This window comes from Anopheles ziemanni, chromosome 3 (assembly GCF_943734765.1).
Source record: "Anopheles ziemanni chromosome 3, idAnoZiCoDA_A2_x.2, whole genome shotgun sequence".
NCBI lineage: Eukaryota > Metazoa > Arthropoda > Insecta > Diptera > Culicidae > Anopheles > Anopheles ziemanni.
Genome location: NC_080706.1, coordinates 30,239,907 through 30,264,968, shown reverse-complemented (window position 1 = coordinate 30,264,968; position 25,062 = coordinate 30,239,907). Strand labels below are relative to the sequence as shown.

Below are 25,062 nucleotides of genomic sequence, written 5' to 3'. Positions count from 1 at the left end.
GTTATGATACCATATGAAAATCCCTGTAAATGAAAATGCAACATAAAAATTAGTAATATCAAAAACAAGTTCTTTGCCAAAAACTCTTCTTCGTCAGCTCTCTCGTCGGTCGTACGTTCGTCGCTTTAGTGTCTAGTTAAGCAATTCATATTTGAATAAAGTTAGGTCACGTAGTAAATTGTAGTAGTGTACTTCCTCTTTTTGGCTGAAATCGCCAATATTTTTTCTTATTTAGCTATTCCCACGATCCGCAATCATTATCGACACATTACAGCAATATGAGCCGTTATTTACAATGCTACAAATAATTTGCCACAGCCAGCTATAAAACAAGTCATAGGTTTTATTTATCTACTACATATTTTTATTCATTACGATTATTTTAACGTGCGTCATCCTGCATTCATGCTTCTGGTATTTCTGCGTAGTTGGTTTAAATAATTTCCAAGTTATATGTATATTTTTTCTTTTGTGGTGTACGATGTGGTGTACCCTCTTTCAGAGGCTTTTTCCTTTTCTTGCGTAGATAGTCAGCCCTGTCGAACTTCGGGGGGCCAGTTCATCGTAAGCTGTCCACCAAGGATTTACCATGTTTTCGATTTGTTCAGAACTCTTGAAGCTTGAAGCCTGCAGAATTTTATTTTATTATTTTTTTTAAATTATGGAATCGCTCGAGAAGAATAAATATGTAATCTATACCATGCACTATCAACGACACCGTGTAACCACTAAAGCAACGTGCAACATCGTCTACTGCAGTGTGCTTTTTCAGCAGCCAGAACTACACATTCGAACACTTTCTCGAGATTATGTTTTTCTTTTGCCGAGCATTCTACAAATGCATGTGCGTTAATTTGTCTCTTCAACTGTAGTCCCTCGTCCGGGGTGACAAACTTTCCTCTTTTTCGACGTCGTTCATCACTCTTCGTGCCTAACAGATACCGTCGAGAAAGCAAACAATTTCAATAAAATTAATAAAGCAAATAGATTATGTCCAGTTTTACAACACGCGATTTACCTACCTACGAGTACGATTGGTGTTTTTGGCAGGTGTGTCTTGATCTCAGGCCACCATTTCGACAGCACGTTTTTGTACGACGTTCGGTTCGATATGGAGTAGCAGACGAGAAAACAGGAGGTCTAAAAATATGAACACACAAAAGAACGCACAAGTTTTTCCATTAAATTGCACGTGTTCCTTACTGTAGCATAGAAAACCTACACCTGGATAGCAGAGCGGTCGAACTCGCTCGTAATCCTCCTGGCCAGCCGTGTCCCACAGTGTCAGGGAGTAGTTTCGTCTACCAAATTTGATGGTGCACGCATGATTGTCGAACACACACGGAACGTAGTCGGTTGGGAATTCGTTCCGGGCGTAGGTGATGAGCATGCACGTCTTTCCCACCATACCATCCCCGACGGTCACTACCTTGAAGGGCCCCACTACCCCCATATCAGTAACGTGGGCCTTAGTTTACTAATTCTAGGATTTATGGAAATGTTAAAAATAATTGTTACAACGAATCACAAACGCAATTACCACTTTTGACTTCATTTTTTTTTTTTGCTTAACTTTTACATAATGAAATATGAAATAAATTGCTCCGATATTCCCTAGATTCTACTCGCAAAAAGACAAAATCACAATAAATTGAAATTGAAAACAGGAAATAGTCACTCCATACATCCTACGCCAAGTGTTGATCAAACAATGTTTTTTTTTAATAATTCATTCCTTTACATGAAATACATGTTCACGTTCAACCTAAAATCTACACTGTATACACTAGTGTGTATGCACTGCTACATTCTTGGATGGAATGAGTAAGAAATAACGCCAAACAACTAAATGGTAACTTTAAGTATAACTAATAATTGTGCATATGCATATATGTTATTCTGTATGAATCATCAGGGAAAAGAAGTTTTTGAAATACCATATCCATGAGTACGGCCGAGGCGTGTCCACAGTTCGTATAAAAGTATACACAGTGAACAATACTGTATCTGTACTGTACATTTATCGTAATTCTCTCATGCTTACCTGTATTCAAAAGCTGTAGCTCCGAAAAATCGACCGTAAAAATGTTACACAAAAATATACATGACTCTATTGTTCATATATATTGTTTCTAATATTGAGACCCTGACTCAACACCTAAATTAAGCGTTGTTCGTTGTTAACTTGTCGAAGGGTTTTCGAATATGGCAAACAAATCTCCCAGCGTTTTGCCAATGCACAGTTGCGTCCGTTTTTGACTTCCGCACGGAATTTACTGTGACTTTAATGAACGCAGAACCCTTTCAATCCGTTGGACTCAACAGTTGATATGCCTTGAACAGGCGTGAGAACCGAGTAGCAATAATCAAAGTATGCAGTTTGCTGATTAACTTTTGATGATTCAGAACATGCGTGGTTTTTCTACATTGTTTTAATAAAACACAGTTGAGTCGGTATGTTACTTAAAATGACCAGTTTATTCAACAAGCATACAAAACAAGAATACAGTACAAATGCAACCGATCGTTACTAGATTGTTTTTTCTTTCTTCTATCGTTAAACACTCTCGCTTCTGCTTTCGCTTAAAATCGATAACAACTACATTTCTCTGCCAAAACTGTGCGCACTAAACGCTTAGCTTGGTGCACCAAAAGAAACCGTTAATCGACACCGGTTCGTCTTTAAACTAGCATTGGCCGCGAGATGAGAGGATTTAAACATAACATATAGGAATCATTCGTTACGCCTTACCACAACCATTAAGAGTTAGGGTGTTTTCTTTTTATACGGTTTTGACTATTTACTGTATATGAATACACTCTCACGGAGCTTAATCATTCTGGCGCCGAATCAAAACGATAGGTTCGAGTATCGCTCGTCGGATTTGGTGCTTTATCAGCTAACCAGCCGAGTGTTTTCGGAATATCCTGTAATCCTTAGCGTAAGAATTGATCGTAACCACTCGCACCCGTCCCGGACGGCCACTAAAGTATCGTGCAGGATCGATGACCCATGTAAGGTCTCTTCTCCGCCGCCCGGACCGCCTTCTTGAACACCTCGTGCAGGTTCTCTTTCCGTTTTGCTGAGCATTCCACCAGCGCGTACGCCTTGATTTTGTGCTTCATCTTTTTGCCCTCGGCCGTGGTGACGAACTTTTCCGAGCCCGGAACGCGCAGATCGCTTTTGGTGCCTGCGTAGATGAAGTCAAACAATAAAAACAACTGCTATTAGCCCAACACTTTGTCGGTTCGAGTAGCCATTTAGTCTTCTTCTACATACCTACGAGCACTATCGCTGCCTCTGGTAGGTGAGTTCGCACCTCCGGCCACCATTTGGATAGAATGTTGTCGTACGACGTACGGCTCGATATCGAGTAGCAGATGAGGAAACAATCGGTCTGCAAACGGTCCCCAATGTGAGGAAAGCATATAACACTACATTAACTGTGATTCTTTCGGATGTACGATTCAGAATACTTACGTTGGAGTAGCTTAGTGGACGAAGTCGCTCGCAGTCCTCTCGGCCGGGCGTGTCCCACAGCGTAAGAGAATAGTCCGAGCCATCGATGACGATGTTGCACGCGTGGTTGTCGAACACGGTCGGTAGGCACTCGATCGGGAACTCGTTTCGGGCGTAGGTGATCAGCATGTACGTCTTTCCTACCATACCATCCCCGACGGTCACTACCTTGAAGGGCCCCACTACCACCATATCAGTAACGTGGGCCTTAGTTTACTCGCTCTAGGATTTATGGAAATGTTAAAAAATCATTGTTACAACTAATCAAAAACAGAATTACCACTTTTGACTTTCATTTTTTTTCTAAACTTTACATCATAAAATATGAAATAGATAGCTCCGATATTCCCTCAATTCTACTAAGTAAGCTATTTGAATAACAAAACAAAATCACATTAAATTTAAATTGAAAACAGGAAATAGTCACTCCATACATACGCTAAATGTTGATCAAACAATGTTTTTTGAATGAAATTCCTTTACATGAAATATATGTTCACGTTCAACCTAAGATCTAAATAACGCCAAACAACTAAATGGTAACTTTATGTATAACTAATAATTGTGCATATGCATATATGTTATTCTGTATGAATCATCAAAGAAAAGAAGTTTTTGAAATACCATATCCATGAGCTTTTCGTTGCTGCATAGTTCGTACAAAAGTATACACAGTGAACAATACTGCCAAATGTATCGTAATTCTCTCGTGCTTACCTGTATCCAAAAGCTGCAGTCCCGAAAAATCGACCGTAAAAATGCTACACAAAAATATACATGACTCTATTGTTCTAATATATTGTTTCCAATATTGAGACCCTGACTCAACACCTAAATTAAGCGTTGTTCGTTGTTAACTTGTCGAAGGGTTTTCGAATATGGCAAACAAATCTCCCAGCGTTTTGCCAATGCACAGTTGCGTCCGTTTTTGACTTCCGCACGGAATTTACTGTGACTTTAATGAACGCAGAACCCTTTCAATCCGTTGGACTCAACAGTTGATATGCCTTGAACAGGCGTGAGAACCGAGTAGCAATAATCAAAGTATGCAGTTTGCTGATTAACTTTTGATGATTCAGAACATGCGTGGTTTTTCTACATTGTTTTAATAAAACACAGTAGGGTGTGTATGCTACTTAAAATGACTAGTTTATTCAACAAGCACATAAAACAAGAATACAGTACAAATGCAACCGATCGTTGCTAGATTGTTTTTTCTTTCTTCTATCGTTAAACACTCTCGGTTCTGCTTTCGCTTAAAATCGATAACAACTACATTTCTCTGCCAAAACTGTGCGCACTAAACGCTTAGCTTGGTGCACCAAAAGAAACCGTTAATCGACACCGGTTCGTCTTTAAACTAGCATTGGCCGCGAGATGAGAGGATTTAAACATAACATATAGGAATCATTCGTTACGCCTTACCACAACCATTAAGAGTTAGGGTGTTTTCTTTTTATACGGTTTTGACTATTTACTGTATATGAATACACTCTCACGGAGCTTAATCATTCTGGCGCCGAATCAAAACGATAGGTTCGAGTATCGCTCGTCGGATTTGGTGCTTTATCAGCTAACCAGCCGAGTGTTTTCGGAATATCCTGTAATCCTTAGCGTAAGAATTGATCGTAACCACTCGCACCCGTCCCGGACGGCCACTAAAGTATCGTGCAGGATCGATGACCCATGTAAGGTCTCTTCTCCGCCGCCCGGACCGCCTTCTTGAACACCTCGTGCAGGTTCTCTTTCCGTTTTGCTGAGCATTCCACCAGCGCGTACGCCTTGATTTTGTGCTTCATCTTTTTGCCCTCGGCCGTGGTGACGAACTTTTCCGAGCCCGGAACGCGCAGATCGCTTTTGGTGCCTGCGTAGATGAAGTCAAACAATAAAAACAACTGCTATTAGCCCAACACTTTGTCGGTTCGAGTAGCCATTTAGTCTTCTTCTACATACCTACGAGCACTATCGCTGCCTCTGGTAGGTGAGTTCGCACCTCCGGCCACCATTTGGATAGAATGTTGTCGTACGACGTACGGCTCGATATCGAGTAGCAGATGAGGAAACAATCGGTCTGCAAACGGTCCCCAATGTGAGGAAAGCATATAACACTACATTAACTGTGATTCTTTCGGATGTACGATTCAGAATACTTACGTTGGAGTAGCTTAGTGGACGAAGTCGCTCGCAGTCCTCTCGGCCGGGCGTGTCCCACAGCGTAAGAGAATAGTCCGAGCCATCGATGACGATGTTGCACGCGTGGTTGTCGAACACGGTCGGTAGGCACTCGATCGGGAACTCGTTTCGGGCGTAGGTGATCAGCATGTACGTCTTTCCTACCATACCATCCCCGACGGTCACTACCTTGAAGGGCCCCACTACCACCATATCAGTAACGTGGGCCTTAGTTTACTCGCTCTAGGATTTATGGAAATGTTAAAAAATCATTGTTACAACTAATCAAAAACAGAATTACCACTTTTGACTTTCATTTTTTTTCTAAACTTTACATCATAAAATATGAAATAGATAGCTCCGATATTCCCTCAATTCTACTAAGTAAGCTATTTGAATAACAAAACAAAATCACATTAAATTTAAATTGAAAACAGGAAATAGTCACTCCATACATACGCTAAATGTTGATCAAACAATGTTTTTTGAATGAAATTCCTTTACATGAAATATATGTTCACGTTCAACCTAAGATCTAAATAACGCCAAACAACTAAATGGTAACTTTATGTATAACTAATAATTGTGCATATGCATATATGTTATTCTGTATGAATCATCAAAGAAAAGAAGTTTTTGAAATACCATATCCATGAGCTTTTCGTTGCTGCATAGTTCGTACAAAAGTATACACAGTGAACAATACTGCCAAATGTATCGTAATTCTCTCGTGCTTACCTGTATCCAAAAGCTGCAGTCCCGAAAAATCGACCGTAAAAATGCTACACAAAAATATACATGACTCTATTGTTCTAATATATTGTTTCCAATATTGAGACCCTGACTCAACACCTAAATTAAGCGTTGTTCGTTGTTAACTTGTCGAAGGGTTTTCGAATATGGCAAACAAATCTCCCAGCGTTTTGCCAATGCACAGTTGCGTCCGTTTTTGACTTCCGCACGGAATTTACTGTGACTTTAATGAACGCAGAACCCTTTCAATCCGTTGGACTCAACAGTTGATATGCCTTGAACAGGCGTGAGAACCGAGTAGCAATAATCAAAGTATGCAGTTTGCTGATTAACTTTTGATGATTCAGAACATGCGTGGTTTTTCTACATTGTTTTAATAAAACACAGTTGAGTCGGTATGTTACTTAAAATGACCAGTTTATTCAACAAGCATACAAAACAAGAATACAGTACAAATGCAACCGATCGTTACTAGATTGTTTTTTCTTTCTTCTATCGTTAAACACTCTCGCTTCTGCTTTCGCTTAAAATCGATAACAACTACATTTCTCTGCCAAAACTGTGCGCACTAAACGCTTAGCTTGGTGCACCAAAAGAAACCGTTAATCGACACCGGTTCGTCTTTAAACTAGCATTGGCCGCGAGATGAGAGGATTTAAACATAACATATAGGAATCATTCGTTACGCCTTACCACAACCATTAAGAGTTAGGGTGTTTTCTTTTTATACGGTTTTGACTATTTACTGTATATGAATACACTCTCACGGAGCTTAATCATTCTGGCGCCGAATCAAAACGATAGGTTCGAGTATCGCTCGTCGGATTTGGTGCTTTATCAGCTAACCAGCCGAGTGTTTTCGGAATATCCTGTAATCCTTAGCGTAAGAATTGATCGTAACCACTCGCACCCGTCCCGGACGGCCACTAAAGTATCGTGCAGGATCGATGACCCATGTAAGGTCTCTTCTCCGCCGCCCGGACCGCCTTCTTGAACACCTCGTGCAGGTTCTCTTTCCGTTTTGCTGAGCATTCCACCAGCGCGTACGCCTTGATTTTGTGCTTCATCTTTTTGCCCTCGGCCGTGGTGACGAACTTTTCCGAGCCCGGAACGCGCAGATCGCTTTTGGTGCCTGCGTAGATGAAGTCAAACAATAAAAACAACTGCTATTAGCCCAACACTTTGTCGGTTCGAGTAGCCATTTAGTCTTCTTCTACATACCTACGAGCACTATCGCTGCCTCTGGTAGGTGAGTTCGCACCTCCGGCCACCATTTGGATAGAATGTTGTCGTACGACGTACGGCTCGATATCGAGTAGCAGATGAGGAAACAATCGGTCTGCAAACGGTCCCCAATGTGAGGAAAGCATATAACACTACATTAACTGTGATTCTTTCGGATGTACGATTCAGAATACTTACGTTGGAGTAGCTTAGTGGACGAAGTCGCTCGCAGTCCTCTCGGCCGGGCGTGTCCCACAGCGTAAGAGAATAGTCCGAGCCATCGATGACGATGTTGCACGCGTGGTTGTCGAACACGGTCGGTAGGCACTCGATCGGGAACTCGTTTCGGGCGTAGGTGATCAGCATGTACGTCTTTCCTACCATACCATCCCCGACGGTCACTACCTTGAAGGGCCCCACTACCACCATATCAGTAACGTGGGCCTTAGTTTACTCGCTCTAGGATTTATGGAAATGTTAAAAAATCATTGTTACAACTAATCAAAAACAGAATTACCACTTTTGACTTTCATTTTTTTTCTAAACTTTACATCATAAAATATGAAATAGATAGCTCCGATATTCCCTCAATTCTACTAAGTAAGCTATTTGAATATCAAAACAAAATCACATTAAATTTAAATTGAAAACAGGAAATAGTCACTCCATACATACGCTAAATGTTGATCAAACAATGTTTTTTGAATGAAATTCCTTTACATGAAATATATGTTCACGTTCAACCTAAGATCTAAATAACGCCAAACAACTAAATGGTAACTTTATGTATAACTAATAATAGTGCATATGCATATATGTTATTCTGTATGAATCATCAAAGAAAAGAAGTTTTTGAAATACCATATCCATGAGCTTTTCGTTGCTGCATAGTTCGTACAAAAGTATACACAGTGAACAATACTGCCAAATGTATCGTAATTCTCTCGTGCTTACCTGTATCCAAAAGCTGCAGTCCCGAAAAATCGACCGTAAAAATGCTACACAAAAATATACATGACTCTATTGTTCTAATATATTGTTTCCAATATTGAGACCCTGACTCAACACCTAAATTAAGCGTTGTTCGTTGTTAACTTGTCGAAGGGTTTTCGAATATGGCAAACAAATCTCCCAGCGTTTTGCCAATGCACAGTTGCGTCCGTTTTTGACTTCCGCACGGAATTTACTGTGACTTTAATGAACGCAGAACCCTTTCAATCCGTTGGACTCAACAGTTGATATGCCTTGAACAGGCGTGAGAACCGAGTAGCAATAATCAAAGTATGCAGTTTGCTGATTAACTTTTGATGATTCAGAACATGCGTGGTTTTTCTACATTGTTTTAATAAAACACAGTAGGGTGTGTATGCTACTTAAAATGACTAGTTTATTCAACAAGCACATAAAACAAGAATACAGTACAAATGCAACCGATCGTTGCTAGATTGTTTTTTCTTTCTTCTATCGTTAAACACTCTCGGTTCTGCTTTCGCTTAAAATCGATAACAACTACATTTCTCTGCCAAAACTGTGCGCACTAAACGCTTAGCTTGGTGCACCAAAAGAAACCGTTAATCGACACCGGTTCGTCTTTAAACTAGCATTGGCCGCGAGATGAGAGAATTTAAACATAACATATAGGAATCATTCGTTACGCCTTACCGTAACCATAAAGAGTTAGGGTGATGGTGTTTTCTTTTTATACGGTTTTGACTATTTACTGTATATGAATACACTCTCACGGAGCTAAATTATTGATCGCTTACGATCGAAGCTCATAATTAGCACGATATCACGGGCTTAGAAAATGTTGTAGGAAAAAGAGTTGATATCCGAAAGGCTAGTTTTACTTGATTATAGTAAACTATTTTTATATTAAGCCCGTAGAAATTGAAAGACCAATAAAATCTTTCTAATGTGACTTTCTCGGTTCTGCTTCGGTCAGTTCTCGGCGTGGCTGATATCTGGCGCCGAATCAAAACGATGGGTGCGGGTACCGCTCGTCGGATTTGGTGCTTTTCTATCAGGATTCGTGTACTTCAACGATATCAAAGCTTTATCAGCTAACCAGCCGAGTGCTTTCGGAATATCCTGCAATCCTTAGCGTAAGAATTGAACGTAACCACCCGTGCCCGCAAAGGGAGCCATCCAGCCACTAAACTATCGTCCGAGCACTAAAGTATCGTGCAGGATCGCTGGCTCACGTGTGGTTTCTTCTCCGCCGCCCGGACCGCCTCCTCGAACACCTCGTGCAGGTTCTCTTTCCGTTTTGCTGAGCATTCCACCAGCGCGTACGCCTTGATTTTGTGCTTCATCTTTTTGCCCTCGGCCGTGGTGACGAACTTTTCCGAGCCCGGAACGCGCAGATCGCTCTTGGTGCCTACAGTGAATGAGGATGAAGTCAAACAGTAAAAACATCTACTATTAGCCCAACACTTTGTCGGTTCGAGTAGCCATTTAATCGTCGTCTACATACCTACGAGCACTATCGGTGCCCCTGGTAGGTGAGTTCGCACCTCCGGCCACCATTTGGATAGAATGTTGTCGTACGACGTACGGCTCGATATCGAGTAGCAGATGAGGAAGCAGGCGGTCTGCAAACGATCCCCAATGTGAGGAAAGCGTACAACATTACATTAACTGTGATTCTTTCGGATGCACGATTCAGAATACTTACGTTGGGGTAGCTTAGTGGTCGAAGTCGCTCGTAGTCCTCCTGGCCGGCCGTGTCCCACAGCGTGAGAGAATAGTCCGAGCCATCGATGACGATGTTGCACGCGTGGTTATCGAACACGGTCGGTACGTACTCGGTCGGGAACTCGTTTCTGGTGTAGGTGATCAGCATGCACGTCTTTCCCACCATACCATCCCCGACCGTCGTTATCTTCAGTGGCCGCAGTCCACCGGCACTATCCGTCCTTCCATTGCTGTGTGTCATATCTTTGAAACGGGGTTACTCCTCCGGCTGACCTTGCGACCTACGGTAGATGAAACTGGACGATACCGAAAGAGACAAAAAGGGAACGTTAGTGAATATTTCACTCCACCATTTTCACGATTAACTAAGGTACAAAGGATGCAAGGTACAGCAATGCACAGAGGATCCAAGGTGGATATTGGGCCTTGAAATTATTTTTCATTTTCACTCTCTTTACACAAAATTGGTGGTAAAAAAAAAGAACCCAAAACCCCTTTTATTACTATCAATTTTCTAGTGCAATTATTGAAAAGTGTGGCGATTAATAATTCATTTTGATACTTATTTTCGTTAAATTTTGTACTTGTTTTACTGACTGTTTGTTCGTTGTAATTACATTTATTTATTTTTATTATTTGTATGCATATTACGTTTATTTAAATTGATATCATTAAATAAATTTTGTTTGTTTCGGACTTTGTCGACCCATTTTGGAGAGCCTAATCCAGGCCGGTCCCCGAAAAAATCCTAGTCGTCAGATTATTCATGCAACCATAACCGTCATAGCAGATAGAATAACCCCTTCATTTTTTTATCATTAAAATTCCTTAGATAATTTTAAATTCTACATAAAATTATTTGGTTGCTGAGAAACATTTGGAGAAACATAGTTTTTTACTATTTGTTTTTGCACCCACCTTTCCGGTTTTTTTTTCTACCCCTCGAGCTTGGTAAATCGTTAGCACACACAAAAAGGCACGGCGTGAAATTACATAGAAAATTACAATACAAAATCTTTGACGAACAAACCACTGGAAAATACATTTTAAAATTCCATTGTTTCCACATTTAGCTTCTACATGATGCCGGACATTATTCAATAAAAAATGCTAAAAATATTAAATGCGTAATAATTTAAACATAACAACACTATCCAACGTAAGTACTTGGATTTTGCAAACATTTGTTTTTTTTTCACTGCTTCTTAAAAAACGCCCTTCGTGTTTGGCCACCAATAAAGCGTGATGCAATTCGTTTATCGGTTAGTTTATCGTACCGTTGGGAAATGTTGCATTTTCCTGCCAAATGCAGCACACGACCACGACCGTGCCAACCGTGATCGGTGCTAGGCAACAAACAATCACGATCGAGAAAATTGCTAATTGAAAGCCATTGCTACCGGAGGGTGTCGGAAAAGTGGTAGCTATTTGTTTTGCAGAAGTTGTTTCCAAGCGCAACAAATGGACGCCCACTCTCCTGCCCCCTATTCGACCGTCGAGATGATGAAGAGACATAATGATTCCACGGGGAGAAGAGCAAAACCGCGATGAACAAACACGTAGGAAGTGAAACATGACGAGACGATTTGTTCAACGGTCGAACACCTTGCTTGGGTGCTGGTTCAGTAAAATTGATTGCGCACCAGTGAAATGTATCGTCGTACCATACAGCTACGGGAAAAGATAACTAGTGGTGACTGATTCCGATTTTGGTTTATACATGTAATCAATGTAAGCAATATCAAGTACTTATCCTAGATAACGTTTTAAAGATATCGTAAACAAAATAGCAATGTTTGAAATGAACTTTAACGTGTTCGAATTTTAATTTCCCATTGGAATATTTCAAGCAGGGTGTGCGCTTACTCGTGGATTTACTTAACCGTCGAATGAAACATCAACGCATCGGACCTAACGAATATCCCAAAAGGATTCCCCGGGGCGGGCAACCGGACGAGCCCACAATTTGCTAGCCTCCGTGACTCATTCACGGTGTGTCGTTCTTTACTCTTGTTTGGTCATTGTTTCTTTCAGGAAATTCCACGTCCCAATTGGAACGGCTAGAAAGCTCGTACCACAAATGGGTAATATACAATATTAATAAGATAAGAGTTGCTAAAAGCCTCGAAACATTCCCTTGATACGTGAAATATAACAAAATTTTTACTATATTAGAGTTTTTTATTCGAGGATTTTAGATATAAACTATAATAAAAAATGGAAAAATGTCCGGTTGGTGTTATCGGCAAAATTTTTGAATATTTATAAAAGTTTTTAGAACGTTACCGTCGCTATCAAAGTGAGTGCCATGTTTTCCCTGGGTTAATCTATTTTAAAATGCAAGATAGCGCCTGGTTTCGATTGGTTATAGCTGGTTTCGATTTATCAAATGGCCGGGCGCTGATTCACCGCCAGTGTCGAGTGATGATGAGTTTACGCACTTGAGTAAAAGTAGATCTTACATCATGCGTCCGAACAAGAGCGTCTTCGAAAAAAGTAGGGTTGAAGCATTACAATATTTGAAACAAATGTTAGAAAGAGATAAAACAAAATTAATGAAAGTGTTTGAGAGTTTGATCGTTCACATTGCAATCGACAGGGAAAATTATATTTGTGTTTGTTACATTTCCCAACATACAATGCATATATTACACGCTTCATGCTATTTCCTTACGTGTCAACTTTAAAGACATGCCTCACATGTGACCCGCACCAAGCGGCATTCGTCCTAGTGGTGGATTGCACCGACAAAGGGCATAAACGAATTCGCCACCTCCATACTGATCGCCTTCCGAAGCAGCGTAGAAGAATTTTCCATTTACTGCAAACATGTGCATTTGTTGAAACTATTTTCCGTGTCAATTGGGCACTAGTTGGCATCAGACGGTGATATGAGTACCCAAGAGATATCCAATTCTCGCGCGAACATTCCTCCACAACGCTTTTAGATTGCTTCTAGCGCTGGAAAAAGATTGCATACGTTATCTTTCAACTTTATTGAAATGCGTACTTGTTTTGTCGCTGCTGCATGCAGTTTTTATCTGGAAGAGTTCACTTCACTGGGACATGGAGATGTACACTCACAAGAAGAGTTAATTGAAACATAAGCAATAGAAGCTTACTGACACTTTCCAACGAGTTCACACACTTCCATAGTTACTAACAAAAACAAAACACCCTTATGTCAAACTCTCTACCCTGTTGCTAATAAGCAAAGTTGAAACAAAGCATCCACCCAACGGAGTGTACAATCCCATCTCCCATTACTCACCATCTCAGGTGCAGAACGAAACGTTAAATTGCTGCCAACGAAAGTTCGCCTGCGAGGTGCTGGTTTAAGAGTGGGTTCAATTATTCATAGGATGGTGCGCTTTCAGTGACACATACTCGTGTGCACGAAGTTAGAGCATAAACATAGCATCACACTGAATGGTAGCGGAATGAATCACGACGACAAATCGTACCCGTGAAGGCATAGGAAAAAGAACATGTATAAAATTTACAAGCAAATACGCATTATCATCCAACTTGTAACGGTACGAGCAAGAGCCGGATTTCCCAGTTCGATAAGAGAAAACTCAAACATTTCGAAACTTTTTTTTTAAATTAGCCTCCCCACCGCATGAAGCCGGGGAAACACACAATGAAATATTAGATGCATTGACTAACTCTTTTGTTATAGAAATTGCAACAAAATCGATCCCTCCGTGTCAAGCGAAAAGGTGACAAATTGTCAACGAGTTGCAAGCCCTAAGATTGTGTATTGATTTTGTGCCCATCTACTTAGGCACGACACCTTCTTATCACTATCGCACGAGATGCCGACAATGCCAGAACGATGATAACCAATCGCCGCTAAATTGTCCGAGCTTCACATGACCCTGTGCGGATGCGGAGTTTCTTTTGCACGTCGCTAGAAAGTTTCACGACGTTTGCATTTACTTTGCATTCCTATGGTAGAGTATTCTACCTTGCCAGCAAAGAAGTAGTACATTTATATCCAAGTTTTTCTTTTTCTTCTTGGCGTAATGACCTTGCTGGTCATGCCTGCCCGTTAAGGGCTTACGGGAGACTTTTACCCGATGTGTACGTGGATAGTCCTTTCGTACAGGGGAGGGTCCGGTCTCAGCTGGGATTCGAACCCACGACGTCGAGGTGGTCGATTTTCTAACCGGCGCTACCGCTCGACTGTCGCGCAACTTGCCTTAAGTTATTTAAAGGTAACCAAATAAGAATGATTGACCCACTGCTTCTAGGTCATGTTATAAAACCGGCAAACATGTATGTCGTACAGGCTTGCTTTCGATGCTTCTACTCAAGCAGCATTAAAATGCATCCCCCGGGACGGAGGTATGTTTGTTACCCCCGGCGTGGCAGCCTGTTGTTAATTGAGGTAAATTAATTTTATCTTCAACCCGCACTCAAACACACGCCCTACACGGGTCGGTTTCTCGCGTGCTTCCACCACAACACAACACGCTCGGTTAGGAATCGAACGCACGCCATCGGAGGAACGTGCTCTGGTAGCCAAAAATCTTAACCCCACCGGAGGTCAGTCCACGAGGTCAAAGATTAATGGATGTAAATTGAGAGCGTACGGTGGCGGAAGAACTAGGCTTCTTCTAGGTTGCTAGAGGTTCGCGATACTGGAGCTACTTTCCATCTGTCACAGATAAATGGGAGCAAGTTCCGGCGATACGAAAAGGCCAGCCCGGTGGGTTGAACCGAGAGAGGCAAATACGTAACAAATTGAATTGAGGTATGTAAGGTTCCGAAAACCACCTGTCCTGTAGGTTTATTAAAGGTTATGCGATAAAAGCTAGCTTTTTCTTGTGTTAATCCCCGGCGAAAGAAACAACCGGAAAAGTAATGGTGTTCGGAAGGAGCAAAGTTACCACGAGTGGGTATATTCACCGCGAGGGATGAATTTTGTATGGGATTACCGGCAACGCAATAGCACCATCCATTTTTGTTCTTACAGCGGAAACTTGATGTCTTGTACTAAGCATCTAGCAAAAAATCATATCCAGTGAAAGAAAATTTCCCGAAAGCATTCCCGCAAAATCGCATCGAAATCGCTATGAACGTACACCGTAGGTTTTGTGTTGAAGGCGATATTTGAGGGTATCACGATTGGGAGCGCGGAAACGATAAACTTCTCGACACTGGCCCATACAAAAGGTAAACAACACTTTGAAAAAAGCGAAAAAATGGCTGGCCGTCTCGACGATCCAAAACGACGCCACCTACGTGTCGAGACGATGCGGCTAGCCATTTTTTCGTTTTTTTCAAAGGTGTTGTTTACCTTTTGTATGGGACCGCGACGAGTCATCTGACAGTTCGTATCGTTTCCGTCCTCCCAATTAAAATACCCTCAATTGTTTGTATATGAGTTTATTTTTTATATACTACCTAATAAATGAACTTCATGTTTTCTACCGTAACGACACGATAAAGTGCATCGAAGTAATCAAATATTGTTTGCCAAAAGTCTTATTTATATTGAGAACTCACATAATCATAAGTGCATGCAAAATTCTTATTTTTACTAACGGACGACGAGTTTTTCAGCTGCTCAGGAATACATTTACTTGAGTTGAGTTTATACACATTTGTTTTCTTTACGAATTAATTTTTTTGTCATGAGGACTAGTGATTTGATAATCGAACTATATTCGTTAGTAAGTAAGCATTGTCCCGTTTTCCACTAAAAACAATATTTTCCCTAGGTTTCCTTGATAAATTAATTGAAGCAAACGATTAGGTACGATTGTGCTATACTACATTGAACCGCGTGTTTGAACTTTGATTCAATCTTGTAATTTCCTGTACGTACGTATACGTCACAAAAAAAGTGTTGATAGCATTTTCTCGGAAAATTGCATATTTGGCATTCGGCGTCTGTAAGAAATTTGTTCATTTGCACATGCATGTTGTAGTCTAGAACTTTCTCGCAATGAAGTTTCTTTAACCGACAATGTGGGTTATATGGGGCTGGCCATTACTCAGCGTTGCGCGTTCGGGGACTGACTCTGCGTGATGCGTCAGACCGCAAACACATGCGCACCAACACTCGGTGCCCTTGGGAGGGCGGAAGGGGGATGAATCATGGCCAAAACTGGGCCAATCCACTTGGCAGGTACTGATGCCGACCTAAAGTGGTTTGGTTGATCTTCAGGGAAGGTGAAATTGGTACGAGCCCGAAGAGAGCAACCTTGCAAAGGGCTAATCGAACACCCATTTTTGGTTTCGAATGAAACGCTGAAAAACGTTCGGCATGGATAAAAGACAGATGTGACAACTATGAGCAAGAGGTAAAGTTGGTTATGTTCAAGCGTCCAATTGTTGTTTCCCATTCAAGAAAACATCCCTTCTTGGAGAAACTTCCCCTGCTAGTTTTCCCATCAAGGTGGCACGTTGACGGAAATAACCGATTAGGCGAACCGGATCGAGCCCAAACCCCGTCTTTCCCTTGTTGTGGTTCCCGGGAAACCTGTCGCCCGGGGGTGGATGTTTTCCAAAACATTATTGAATGAACGAAACGGAACGATGAGTACCGGGCGTAAGGAAAGGAACATTAAGTGTGATGGTATGGCCTTCTTCGAGGCCATCGAGGCCATTGTTATGTCACACGAGCCAGGTTCCAGCGGCCTCCACTCGGAAGTGACACAGTCATCGTCGGACGCCGACGGAGAAACCGTGCCCGATCGACGTATGGATGGATTTATAAACCTGAACGCGCAGCAAGTGACGACGCACCGAAGCGACCGCCAAACATTCCACGGTGCATTATGTGGCACACAAGCATACACGGCAGACACCCTGCCTGGTCCCGCCGTCGCGGGGAAAACGCGAGGAAGTGCGTCGGGCGTGATCGTCGAGTTTTATTATTTGCGTTACCTCCCAATAAGGGCAGGCTGCAGCTATTTGTATTTATTCAATTGCCCGCAAACGGAAAGGGTCGGCCGGCGAAGACGAGCATGGTGGCGTTTCCTTTACCGGGCGTATTACCTATCGATGTTTTTTTTATTTTATTCCCTATCGTTTACTTCTCGTTAAGAAACGGGAAACATACTCCATGCCACGTTAAACCGGCGTTCCAATTGAATCGCTTCCGAAATGTAAGTACGCCACATTCTTCAATTTATGGCTCTCATCTAATCGACGAACGCACGTTCGCTTGTTCAAGATGAATTCTGCCTCGTATACATTTCGCTTCCAAGCGGCACGAGATGAAAACAAAATTACCTAAACATACCCAAATTTAAGCATCCATCTTCCGCCCGCCTCCTAATCGTCTCCCCACGAAATGCATCATTTCGATGAAATATGAAGAACATTCGTATTTTCTATCATTTTGCTCAGGATCAAGGCCGCAAAACAACAGGCGAGCCGAAAGTCCATCGTTTGGAGCCGCTTACACTAAGGGAATGAATGCGCATTAATCAAATAAAGAGTAAATTTGGGGTCCATCACCACGTAAAATTGTTTTTTTCCTTCCTAATGTGTTTGGTTGATTTACTACAACAAGCTTTATAGACATTTTCAAATTCGATTCTGCATGTGAAAAAAGAATAAGAAAATTAACCATTAGTCCAGGAATTGGGTAATGGTTTCAATTTGTTCTACTTTTCGGAGGTGCTAGATCATTTGTTTGCCGGTTGGTACTTATAATTCTTAATTATACATTTGAAAACACTTGCAAATGTATTTTCAAGCAAATACGTAAAACATGTGTATCTCACCTTACAAAAAAACCAAGTCGCGTGTTCCCCAGATGATGGGAGTTGCTATTCGCCACCTTCCATTAGCTACACCGACCACTAGGAGTGGGAACAATTAAAAACAATTTACCACCATTTTCCCTTTTATTTTTGTTCGTGAAAATGTGTCCGGTTGGCAAATGTTCCTCATCCGTCGACGGAACCACAACACAGCGTGCGTTCTAGCGTTCAAAGGATACAGATTGCTTTTTTTTGCAATCAAAGTTTCTTATCGCGTTCCGCCACAGGGAAGCCTCCAACCAGTTTTTGTTTTGTTTCAAGGTTCACTTCCTTCCATAAAGTTAAAGTCGAACGCCGAACGACAAAATCCCTCCGTACAAGTTTTAACAGGCGAGATGAGCTTCTGTTTTTATTTTCGTTTTGTGTCGAGCTTGGTTTTTCTTTTGGGTTTTAAACGAAAGCCCAACGCGATCAAAAGAATACTACATAGGTTAACAGCGTGCAATTCTGGTTCATAATTTATCAACGTATGTACCACGTGGGAAATGAGTGGAGTTTCCCTATAATAGCCCACGCACACAGTTTTCCGCGAAATGAGTTCTGCTACGAGCCGAGCGTTGCAAAGTTACAGGAAGAAAATATATTTTCTACGAATTATTCACATCTTTTCGATCATAATCAACGAAGATCAATTTTTAAAATTTATTCTTCAATCCTTATAGGTTTTCTTATATCCATACCTCTTCATGATACTTAAAAAAAATCATGTTTGGTATCTAATAAGCATCCTGTATTATTGTAAAATAAACATAAAATATCGTATTGTGCCTACCGTAAGCTTCTAACAATCCTCAGTACAGTTTCATTTAAAAAACCTTATTTTGGCTAGACACTCTATACCATCTGTGAAAACCCTATAGGCTACATCTCCTTCTACAGCTTACCTTATCGTTCGTTCGTTTGTTGTTGCCCCGAAATATGTACGTCCAGCTCGGTAGGCAATCCAGCAACGCACGGGACACTTTCACCTGCTGAGGTTTCGTGATCGCTTTCAACGTTTGGCACCTCTTTAACACAATCACAAACACAACTGGTTCCCTAAACCGGTTGTCACCTTTGTGGTATTTTCGAGTTAAAATTCGTTACTATCACGGGGGAAAGAAAAACAAAACCAAAAACCTTCATTAACAACTTTTCACTTGAGATGCACAGTCGGTCGTCAGAGATTGGCTGTCGGAGTGTGTTACGTAGGCACGACCGGAGGTTGTAATCGGCTTGAAAATGTCAATCCCCGAGGGAAATGTCATCGGCTGGAGTTGCGGCATTCATAGTTGCTTAGACGTTCTGGTGGAATTTGTCCTCGATAGTGTGAATGTGATAAACTTAAGCTGAAGCACGACGAGCACGAGTAATCCATATCGCAACATCCAACATGAGGCATTCGTTTCGCTAACAAGCACTGGAAATTTAACGGTCAGTACTTAAGTTCCAAAATTTGTTTGCCGCAAGTGTAGGTCACAGGCTCTCATTTCCCGGTTTGGCGTACTTCACGTTTCGCGATGATTGTGCAACAATTCACGAAAAGAACTCCAATTAAACCTATTCGGTTTTAGATCGTTCGAGATAAAAGAAAACTGCGAGTCTTATGTGTTGTTTAAAATTTGGATAAAAATCTGATATCTTTAAATATATGAAAACCTCAATGACACCTGATAAGGGAACCACCTCTCACGTACTACCCTATCACACGTTTATCATTTCACTTTCGGTTCTCCAACCAATGCGGGTCTTCTGCCCGATACCGGATACACACAGAAGGAGTCGTAGACTTCCGTTCGGTTTGAAGATCACGAACACAGTTGGAACCACAGGCAGAACCGATCCCGGAAGTAGTGCCGCAAATCATACACTCTAACCGGAAAGCAGGCCTTTGAACCACGTCAGCACATTCGGTCGGTCTCGTGACGAGATATACACACTGTTGCCACGAAGTGTCCAGAACAGTCGGGGGGATGCAGCGACATCAACTGCTTACAAACTGCAGCGACCGTCTCCCTCCGTTGTACCCTTGCTTCAACAACTATTCTCCCGGGGGGAAAACACTTCACGACAGGCGACCTCTCGACTTCTCTCTCTCGCCTTTTTGTAACTGATAACAACGTGAAGCACCGGCGATGTCCAGTTGGTCAATCCATTCTTGCCCTCGCGATAGTCTGTAAGTGTGTGTATGATTTTTTATCACCCAACCCAGAGCTCCTCAGAGCACCCAATCGAAAATCTTCCACCGGAATGGACCCCGACAAGGGTGGACGTACGTCGCCATCCAGCGAGAACCCATCCAGGAACCAGGCTGTGAACCGTTTCGTGATTGATGGGTTTGCGATATTGGTGCAGTGTGGTGATGCCGTTTCTCAACACCGGGCATCGGTTTCGCATCGCAACGGCAGGTTTTGTGCCGTTTCGTATCTTTTGTCAATATCAGCAATTCAACAAAACGAAGAAAAAAGCGCCGTAAGATAACGTGCTGAGGGGCTGCTGCTCGCACGTAGACGAATCGCGAACGCGTCGCGATAACATTCAAACAGACATTCAAGTCCAAGGGGTGGGAGGGCTCTCGCGGAGGAAATTCTTACACCCTCACGAACACCAACACCATTCCGGCGGGCCTTTTTTCCTTTTTCTCGCGGTAGAAGATATCTCCTGGAAATGTGCGCGTACCAAGATATGAAGTGTGTACGATATGATCATCGTGTCTCTGTGGCGTTCCCCGCTGCCGTTTGAGTTTTACACTTCCGTCCGTGAACCACTTTGGCAAACAAACAAACAAAAAAAAACGACTCTGCTCCATAAAGATGTCCATGTTTGCCAAACGCATGGAACGCTGGAATGGCGCACTACGCGATCTTCGTGGTGAAGATTCACGCCCTGAACTATGATCATTGCTGTAGACGCGCGTCACGATCGCTTGTGACGATCCTCAGCATCATCACCACAGAAAAAATAAGATGAAGAAAACAGGAAGGGGTATTTTTCTGTCTGCGTGTATGCATGTGTGTCGCTCGGTGTTACAAGTGTTGGCCAAATGTTTAAAAAAATCAAGCAACAGGTTCATTCCCCGTTTCGCCTCGTGACTAACACAACATCGGGCAATTCATTGCAAAGACGAAATTCGCTGCCGCCATTGTGTCTTCTCCTTGATCTCCCAAAAAAGGAATCCCGTGCACATCGTGCGTTTGGGTTGGCGTTGAATCAGTTAGAAACCATTTATCTCCCGGCAAGTAAGACTACCTAGGGGAGAGTTCCAAATCGCAATGAAAGGTGTTATTTTGGGAAAAACACGTTCAACACCGAATCCACCACTAAGCGGATCTTCAGCTGTGGTTCTGGCGCGAGAATTAGTAGCTCTAACTAAAACGGCGTAAAGGCCAATTTCTCTCTTGGTAGACAGTCGTCCACATATGGGCTAGGTTTCATAAAGCAACAGTGCTCTGTTGAATTTGTTTATCATGGCGACCAGACGAACTCGCCTCATATGTGACGAACCTCCACTCCGGTTTTGTTAACCGGAAATCTGCTCCGTCCCGAAAATACTGGTTTCTACCAATCTTCAAAAGATTGATCGAGGGATCAAGAAGAATTCATCGGGAAAGATCCAACGCGTATTTTACATCCCATCGTATGCACCGTCACATCTTTAACACAGTTTATCGTTGTGTTTCTCCACTTCCTTTGCTGGTATTCAGATCGACCCCATTAGCGGCAACACAACGCGGCACGTTGATCGTTTCGTGGTCCGCGATCACGCAACCAACCGGCGCACGTTGTGTACGATCCTCCCACCCTGACCGACACTATCCACACGCCAACGGCAACAAACGACAAAAACAAACACAAAAATCCAACGTCCCCAACAGGTTGTCCCTTTACCTTGCACGGCAAACCGCGAATTACGTCGCGCACACAGGTATGCGCGTGGTTTTTGGCAGCAAAAACCGCGCAACCGTCAACAGGCGTGTATGTATTTAGATTTACTATTCAAATTGAAAAAAAAAGAACCTACACGTTATCGGCAGATGACGTTCATATATGTAACGGACCGGATACAAATATCGACCGCGCGCGAACTCCGTCGGAATACGAATGTGGTTCGTTGTCGCGTTCGTCGAACCGCGAGCTGCGAACTACGCGGAATTCGAAGTAGAGATGCATGATCGGAGTTGGAGCTGGATTAGCCCGATCCAAGCTTACATGGGCATTTATCATGCAGAAGCAATACGTACTTACTCTAAATGTGACACCCTTTCAACGATGATCTAATAAATTCGATGTTCACTTGGAAGTGCAATTACTTATGTGGTTGTTGATCAACTTATCGATTCAGAAGGAACTGTGTTCTTCTAATTTAAAAACTTATAAATTTAAACCAAATAATGAACGTTCTCTTGCGAATGTAAACCATATTAAAAGAACCAAACTTGTATTTAGATCCTAGCCTGACCTTATGATGGATTTTGCTCCTTAGCTGGAGCGTAAAGATAACATCCCTTCTCGGAGCTACAATTCCCATCACCAATCCGAAGCGTATTTGACGAAACGTTAATTTGCAAACCCAACGAAAAATCTACTTTGGATGTTTCCAGCTGTTTGAATCAACGTATAATTGATATGTAAAATAAAATTTAAAAAACGTTGGTGTTTTGTTATGCGTTAATATTGTCTTCAAAAATAATAGAAAAAATTCACAACTTTCTGAAGTGATATAACATAGATAATAATACTTACGAGGAAACTGAATACCCACTAAAATCACAGTGTGGTTTATAAACAAAAAACACTTTACTTCATCCAATATTCGCAATTCGTTCGGTTGGTTTTTCTGACATGGAGCTCCACATCTTATGCTTGTGCTTAAACTTAATTTGTAAATCTTTCATTATACAAAAGATACTTATATAACGGCACTTTTGAAATCCAATCTAAAACACCCTCTACATTCGGCTAGTTAAAACTAGGCCGCAGCAAGAAAAACATCAAAATTGTCATGCGGTTCAAAACAATCGGTTCGACCAGGACTAGTGGTGGTAAAATCAAATCCCTGTAGGGATTCGAATCTTTCGAATAAATTTCAGTATTAGATCTTCAAATCCAAATTCCATCCCATCATATCATGTGTACACATCCAAATTGCCGATTATTTCTATCATTTCAGGAATTGCGAAATTGTTTGATGAGTTATAAGTGATAAAAAGATAAGTAACTCCAACACTGTGAATCATTTAAATAACAAAATCCGTGTAACACGATATTTCATGAAAGTAGTCGCCCTATGCCGTTTTGAACAAATATGTAGAAACTAGCTAATTTATTCGATTTGATCATAGGTTGATTCGAATTTGTTAAATGGGAGCCAATCCTTAAGAATCCGTCAATGAATCGAATCCTCGTCCTTCCGAATCCCAATTCGGCCAACACTAACTGCGACCACTGTTGCGGCGCGTGTGCGAGCGAGAACAAAAATGTTATGTTGAGAAAAAGCGAGAGGCGCCATGCAAGCTATGCTGAGGCGAGCCAGCATCGGTGCGATGTAGTTTTGTTTTGCACACCGAGACGAGAAACACGGTTCCCCGCGAGGCACGCGAAAAGCGAAGCAAAATCCAGGGTGGTTCCGGGAGTGTTTGCGAGCGAGGTGAGGTCGAGTTGTAACTTTTTCCGTGCGCACGGTTGTTTGGTGGCTGGGGCACGATTTTCCCACTGCAAAGTCGGCGCAAAGGAATTCGCAAAAGTGCATTCGGTGAAATTGGAAATCTAACGCTGGTGAAAATGGAAAGCGATCCCCCTTTAATCGTTCGCTCGAAGTGGCAGCGCAGTGTGTGAAAGTGCTTTGCGAACGAAATTGTGTGCTATGCTATGCCAATGCAAGAAAACGGAACCCCGTACCAAACCCCCGTGTTGCTCGCCTGTAACGCCAGAACGTGTGGAAGGGATTGATTTTTTCTCTACCCTCGCGAGGCAGCATAAACTTTATCCTGCCCCTCCTGGACGGAGCGAAGAAAGCGACGAAAACTCCTCGCCGCTGCGGAACTGGTTACGTAGGGTTCGGGTGCCCTAAAGGGATTTTTTCCACCAAAAGGGAAAGCCTTCGATCCTTCGTCGTCAAAGGAACAATGGCGAATTGGCAGTAGTTACAGAGGAGATGATGTGCCGTTTCCTTGCGCGTTTTCCCTCCTGACTTGCGAATGTCGTCGGCTGCTGCCGAGGCTTTTCCTTGATCGATCCGGGTGCCCTTCGTCACTGCTTCGTCACGACGTACGGGGACTTTTCGTGAAGGTGAACCCATTGCTGCATGGAGAATTCTGCAGGCTCCGAGAAAATAGTCTTTCACGATTGCATTAATTTGAAATGAATTCTGCTTTTGTTCGACTAGTTTGTTTAGAGTGTAGAGTTTGACTGCAATTGAATTTCATCCAATGTAACCCTTGTTCGTGCATCGTAATTATTACATGGGGGGAACGTCACACCGACGCCTACTTTGTTCGTTAGGTGGCGGATGAAGATTGTTTTGAATTTTGATATCGTGCAGCGGGGGTTGAATTGACAACGGGACACGGTAAGGGTAGAGCCAAACCGGTTGCCTACCTTACGGCGCACCTTCTGTGCCATTCGAAATGCTGCCCAGGATTTGCCCAGTCCGGCCGTTATTTCTCTCCGGCGGATGTTTTTCCAAAAAATTCAACCCGCCTCCATCTAAAAGCAATCTCTTGTTAACCTTTGTGTTTGTGTGCTTTCAGTGCGTTCTTATGGTGTGCCATCGCGAATAGCGGAGGAATTAGTGCGGAGTGCTGCGAAAAAGTGTTGGAAAATCATCCCCCTCCCGCAAAAAAAAAAAAAAATTAAATATCAACGCGTGCATTACCAAGTGCAGTGCCCCGTGCTCTACATAAATTCGCCCCCGCCCTCCCCCAGAAGTGAAAC

General features: G+C 42.3%; 5 protein-coding genes across 5 annotated transcripts; all 5 read right to left on the bottom strand.

Moving 5' to 3' along the window:
- Window positions 1–728: 728 nt before the first annotated feature.
- On the bottom strand, window positions 729–1,453 carry LOC131284509 (ras-like GTP-binding protein RhoL). The gene is made up of 3 exons (XM_058313369.1): window positions 1,223–1,453; window positions 1,023–1,140; window positions 729–931 (listed from the first exon to the last, which is right to left on the bottom strand). The coding sequence occupies exons 1-3, from the start codon at window positions 1,451–1,453 to the stop codon at window positions 729–731; spliced, it is 552 nt and encodes a 183-aa protein (XP_058169352.1).
- A 1,532-nt stretch (window positions 1,454–2,985) lies between these two features.
- Window positions 2,986–3,712, bottom strand: LOC131284508 (ras-like GTP-binding protein RhoL). The gene is made up of 3 exons (XM_058313368.1): window positions 3,482–3,712; window positions 3,281–3,398; window positions 2,986–3,191 (listed from the first exon to the last, which is right to left on the bottom strand). The coding sequence occupies exons 1-3, from the start codon at window positions 3,710–3,712 to the stop codon at window positions 2,986–2,988; spliced, it is 555 nt and encodes a 184-aa protein (XP_058169351.1).
- Window positions 3,713–5,178: 1,466 nt separating this feature from the next.
- LOC131284507 (ras-like GTP-binding protein RhoL) lies at window positions 5,179–5,905 on the bottom strand. The gene is made up of 3 exons (XM_058313366.1): window positions 5,675–5,905; window positions 5,474–5,591; window positions 5,179–5,384 (listed from the first exon to the last, which is right to left on the bottom strand). The coding sequence occupies exons 1-3, from the start codon at window positions 5,903–5,905 to the stop codon at window positions 5,179–5,181; spliced, it is 555 nt and encodes a 184-aa protein (XP_058169349.1).
- Window positions 5,906–7,371: 1,466 nt separating this feature from the next.
- On the bottom strand, window positions 7,372–8,098 carry LOC131284506 (ras-like GTP-binding protein RhoL). The gene is made up of 3 exons (XM_058313365.1): window positions 7,868–8,098; window positions 7,667–7,784; window positions 7,372–7,577 (listed from the first exon to the last, which is right to left on the bottom strand). The coding sequence occupies exons 1-3, from the start codon at window positions 8,096–8,098 to the stop codon at window positions 7,372–7,374; spliced, it is 555 nt and encodes a 184-aa protein (XP_058169348.1).
- Window positions 8,099–9,843: 1,745 nt separating this feature from the next.
- LOC131284505 (ras-like GTP-binding protein RhoL) lies at window positions 9,844–10,607 on the bottom strand. The gene is made up of 3 exons (XM_058313364.1): window positions 10,347–10,607; window positions 10,146–10,263; window positions 9,844–10,049 (listed from the first exon to the last, which is right to left on the bottom strand). Exons 1-3 carry the CDS (start codon window positions 10,605–10,607, stop codon window positions 9,844–9,846), a joined length of 585 nt encoding a protein of 194 aa, XP_058169347.1.
- Between the last annotated feature and the right edge of the window lie 14,455 nt (window positions 10,608–25,062).

Excerpts from the sequence above, each read along its gene's own strand:
- LOC131284509 (XM_058313369.1), bottom strand. The coding sequence starts at position 1,453 with ATGGGGGTAGTGGGGCCCTTCAAGGTAGTGACCGTCGGGGATGGTATG. Across the intron at positions 1,141-1,222 it reads GACCGCTCTGCTATCCAGGT|ACCTCCTGTTTTCTCGTCTG; the intron begins GTAGGTTTTCTA and ends TCATATTTTTAG. Across the intron at positions 932-1,022 it reads AACACCAATCGTACTCGTAG|GCACGAAGAGTGATGAACGA; the intron begins GTAGGTAAATCG and ends GGTATCTGTTAG.
- LOC131284508 (XM_058313368.1), bottom strand. The coding sequence starts at position 3,712 with ATGGTGGTAGTGGGGCCCTTCAAGGTAGTGACCGTCGGGGATGGTATG. Across the intron at positions 3,399-3,481 it reads GTCCACTAAGCTACTCCAAC|ACCGATTGTTTCCTCATCTG; the intron begins GTAAGTATTCTG and ends GACCGTTTGCAG. Across the intron at positions 3,192-3,280 it reads GGCAGCGATAGTGCTCGTAG|GCACCAAAAGCGATCTGCGC; the intron begins GTATGTAGAAGA and ends TCATCTACGCAG.
- LOC131284507 (XM_058313366.1), bottom strand. The coding sequence starts at position 5,905 with ATGGTGGTAGTGGGGCCCTTCAAGGTAGTGACCGTCGGGGATGGTATG. Across the intron at positions 5,592-5,674 it reads GTCCACTAAGCTACTCCAAC|ACCGATTGTTTCCTCATCTG; the intron begins GTAAGTATTCTG and ends GACCGTTTGCAG. Across the intron at positions 5,385-5,473 it reads GGCAGCGATAGTGCTCGTAG|GCACCAAAAGCGATCTGCGC; the intron begins GTATGTAGAAGA and ends TCATCTACGCAG.
- LOC131284506 (XM_058313365.1), bottom strand. The coding sequence starts at position 8,098 with ATGGTGGTAGTGGGGCCCTTCAAGGTAGTGACCGTCGGGGATGGTATG. Across the intron at positions 7,785-7,867 it reads GTCCACTAAGCTACTCCAAC|ACCGATTGTTTCCTCATCTG; the intron begins GTAAGTATTCTG and ends GACCGTTTGCAG. Across the intron at positions 7,578-7,666 it reads GGCAGCGATAGTGCTCGTAG|GCACCAAAAGCGATCTGCGC; the intron begins GTATGTAGAAGA and ends TCATCTACGCAG.
- LOC131284505 (XM_058313364.1), bottom strand. The coding sequence starts at position 10,607 with ATGACACACAGCAATGGAAGGACGGATAGTGCCGGTGGACTGCGGCCA. Across the intron at positions 10,264-10,346 it reads GACCACTAAGCTACCCCAAC|ACCGCCTGCTTCCTCATCTG; the intron begins GTAAGTATTCTG and ends GATCGTTTGCAG. Across the intron at positions 10,050-10,145 it reads GGCACCGATAGTGCTCGTAG|GCACCAAGAGCGATCTGCGC; the intron begins GTATGTAGACGA and ends CATTCACTGTAG.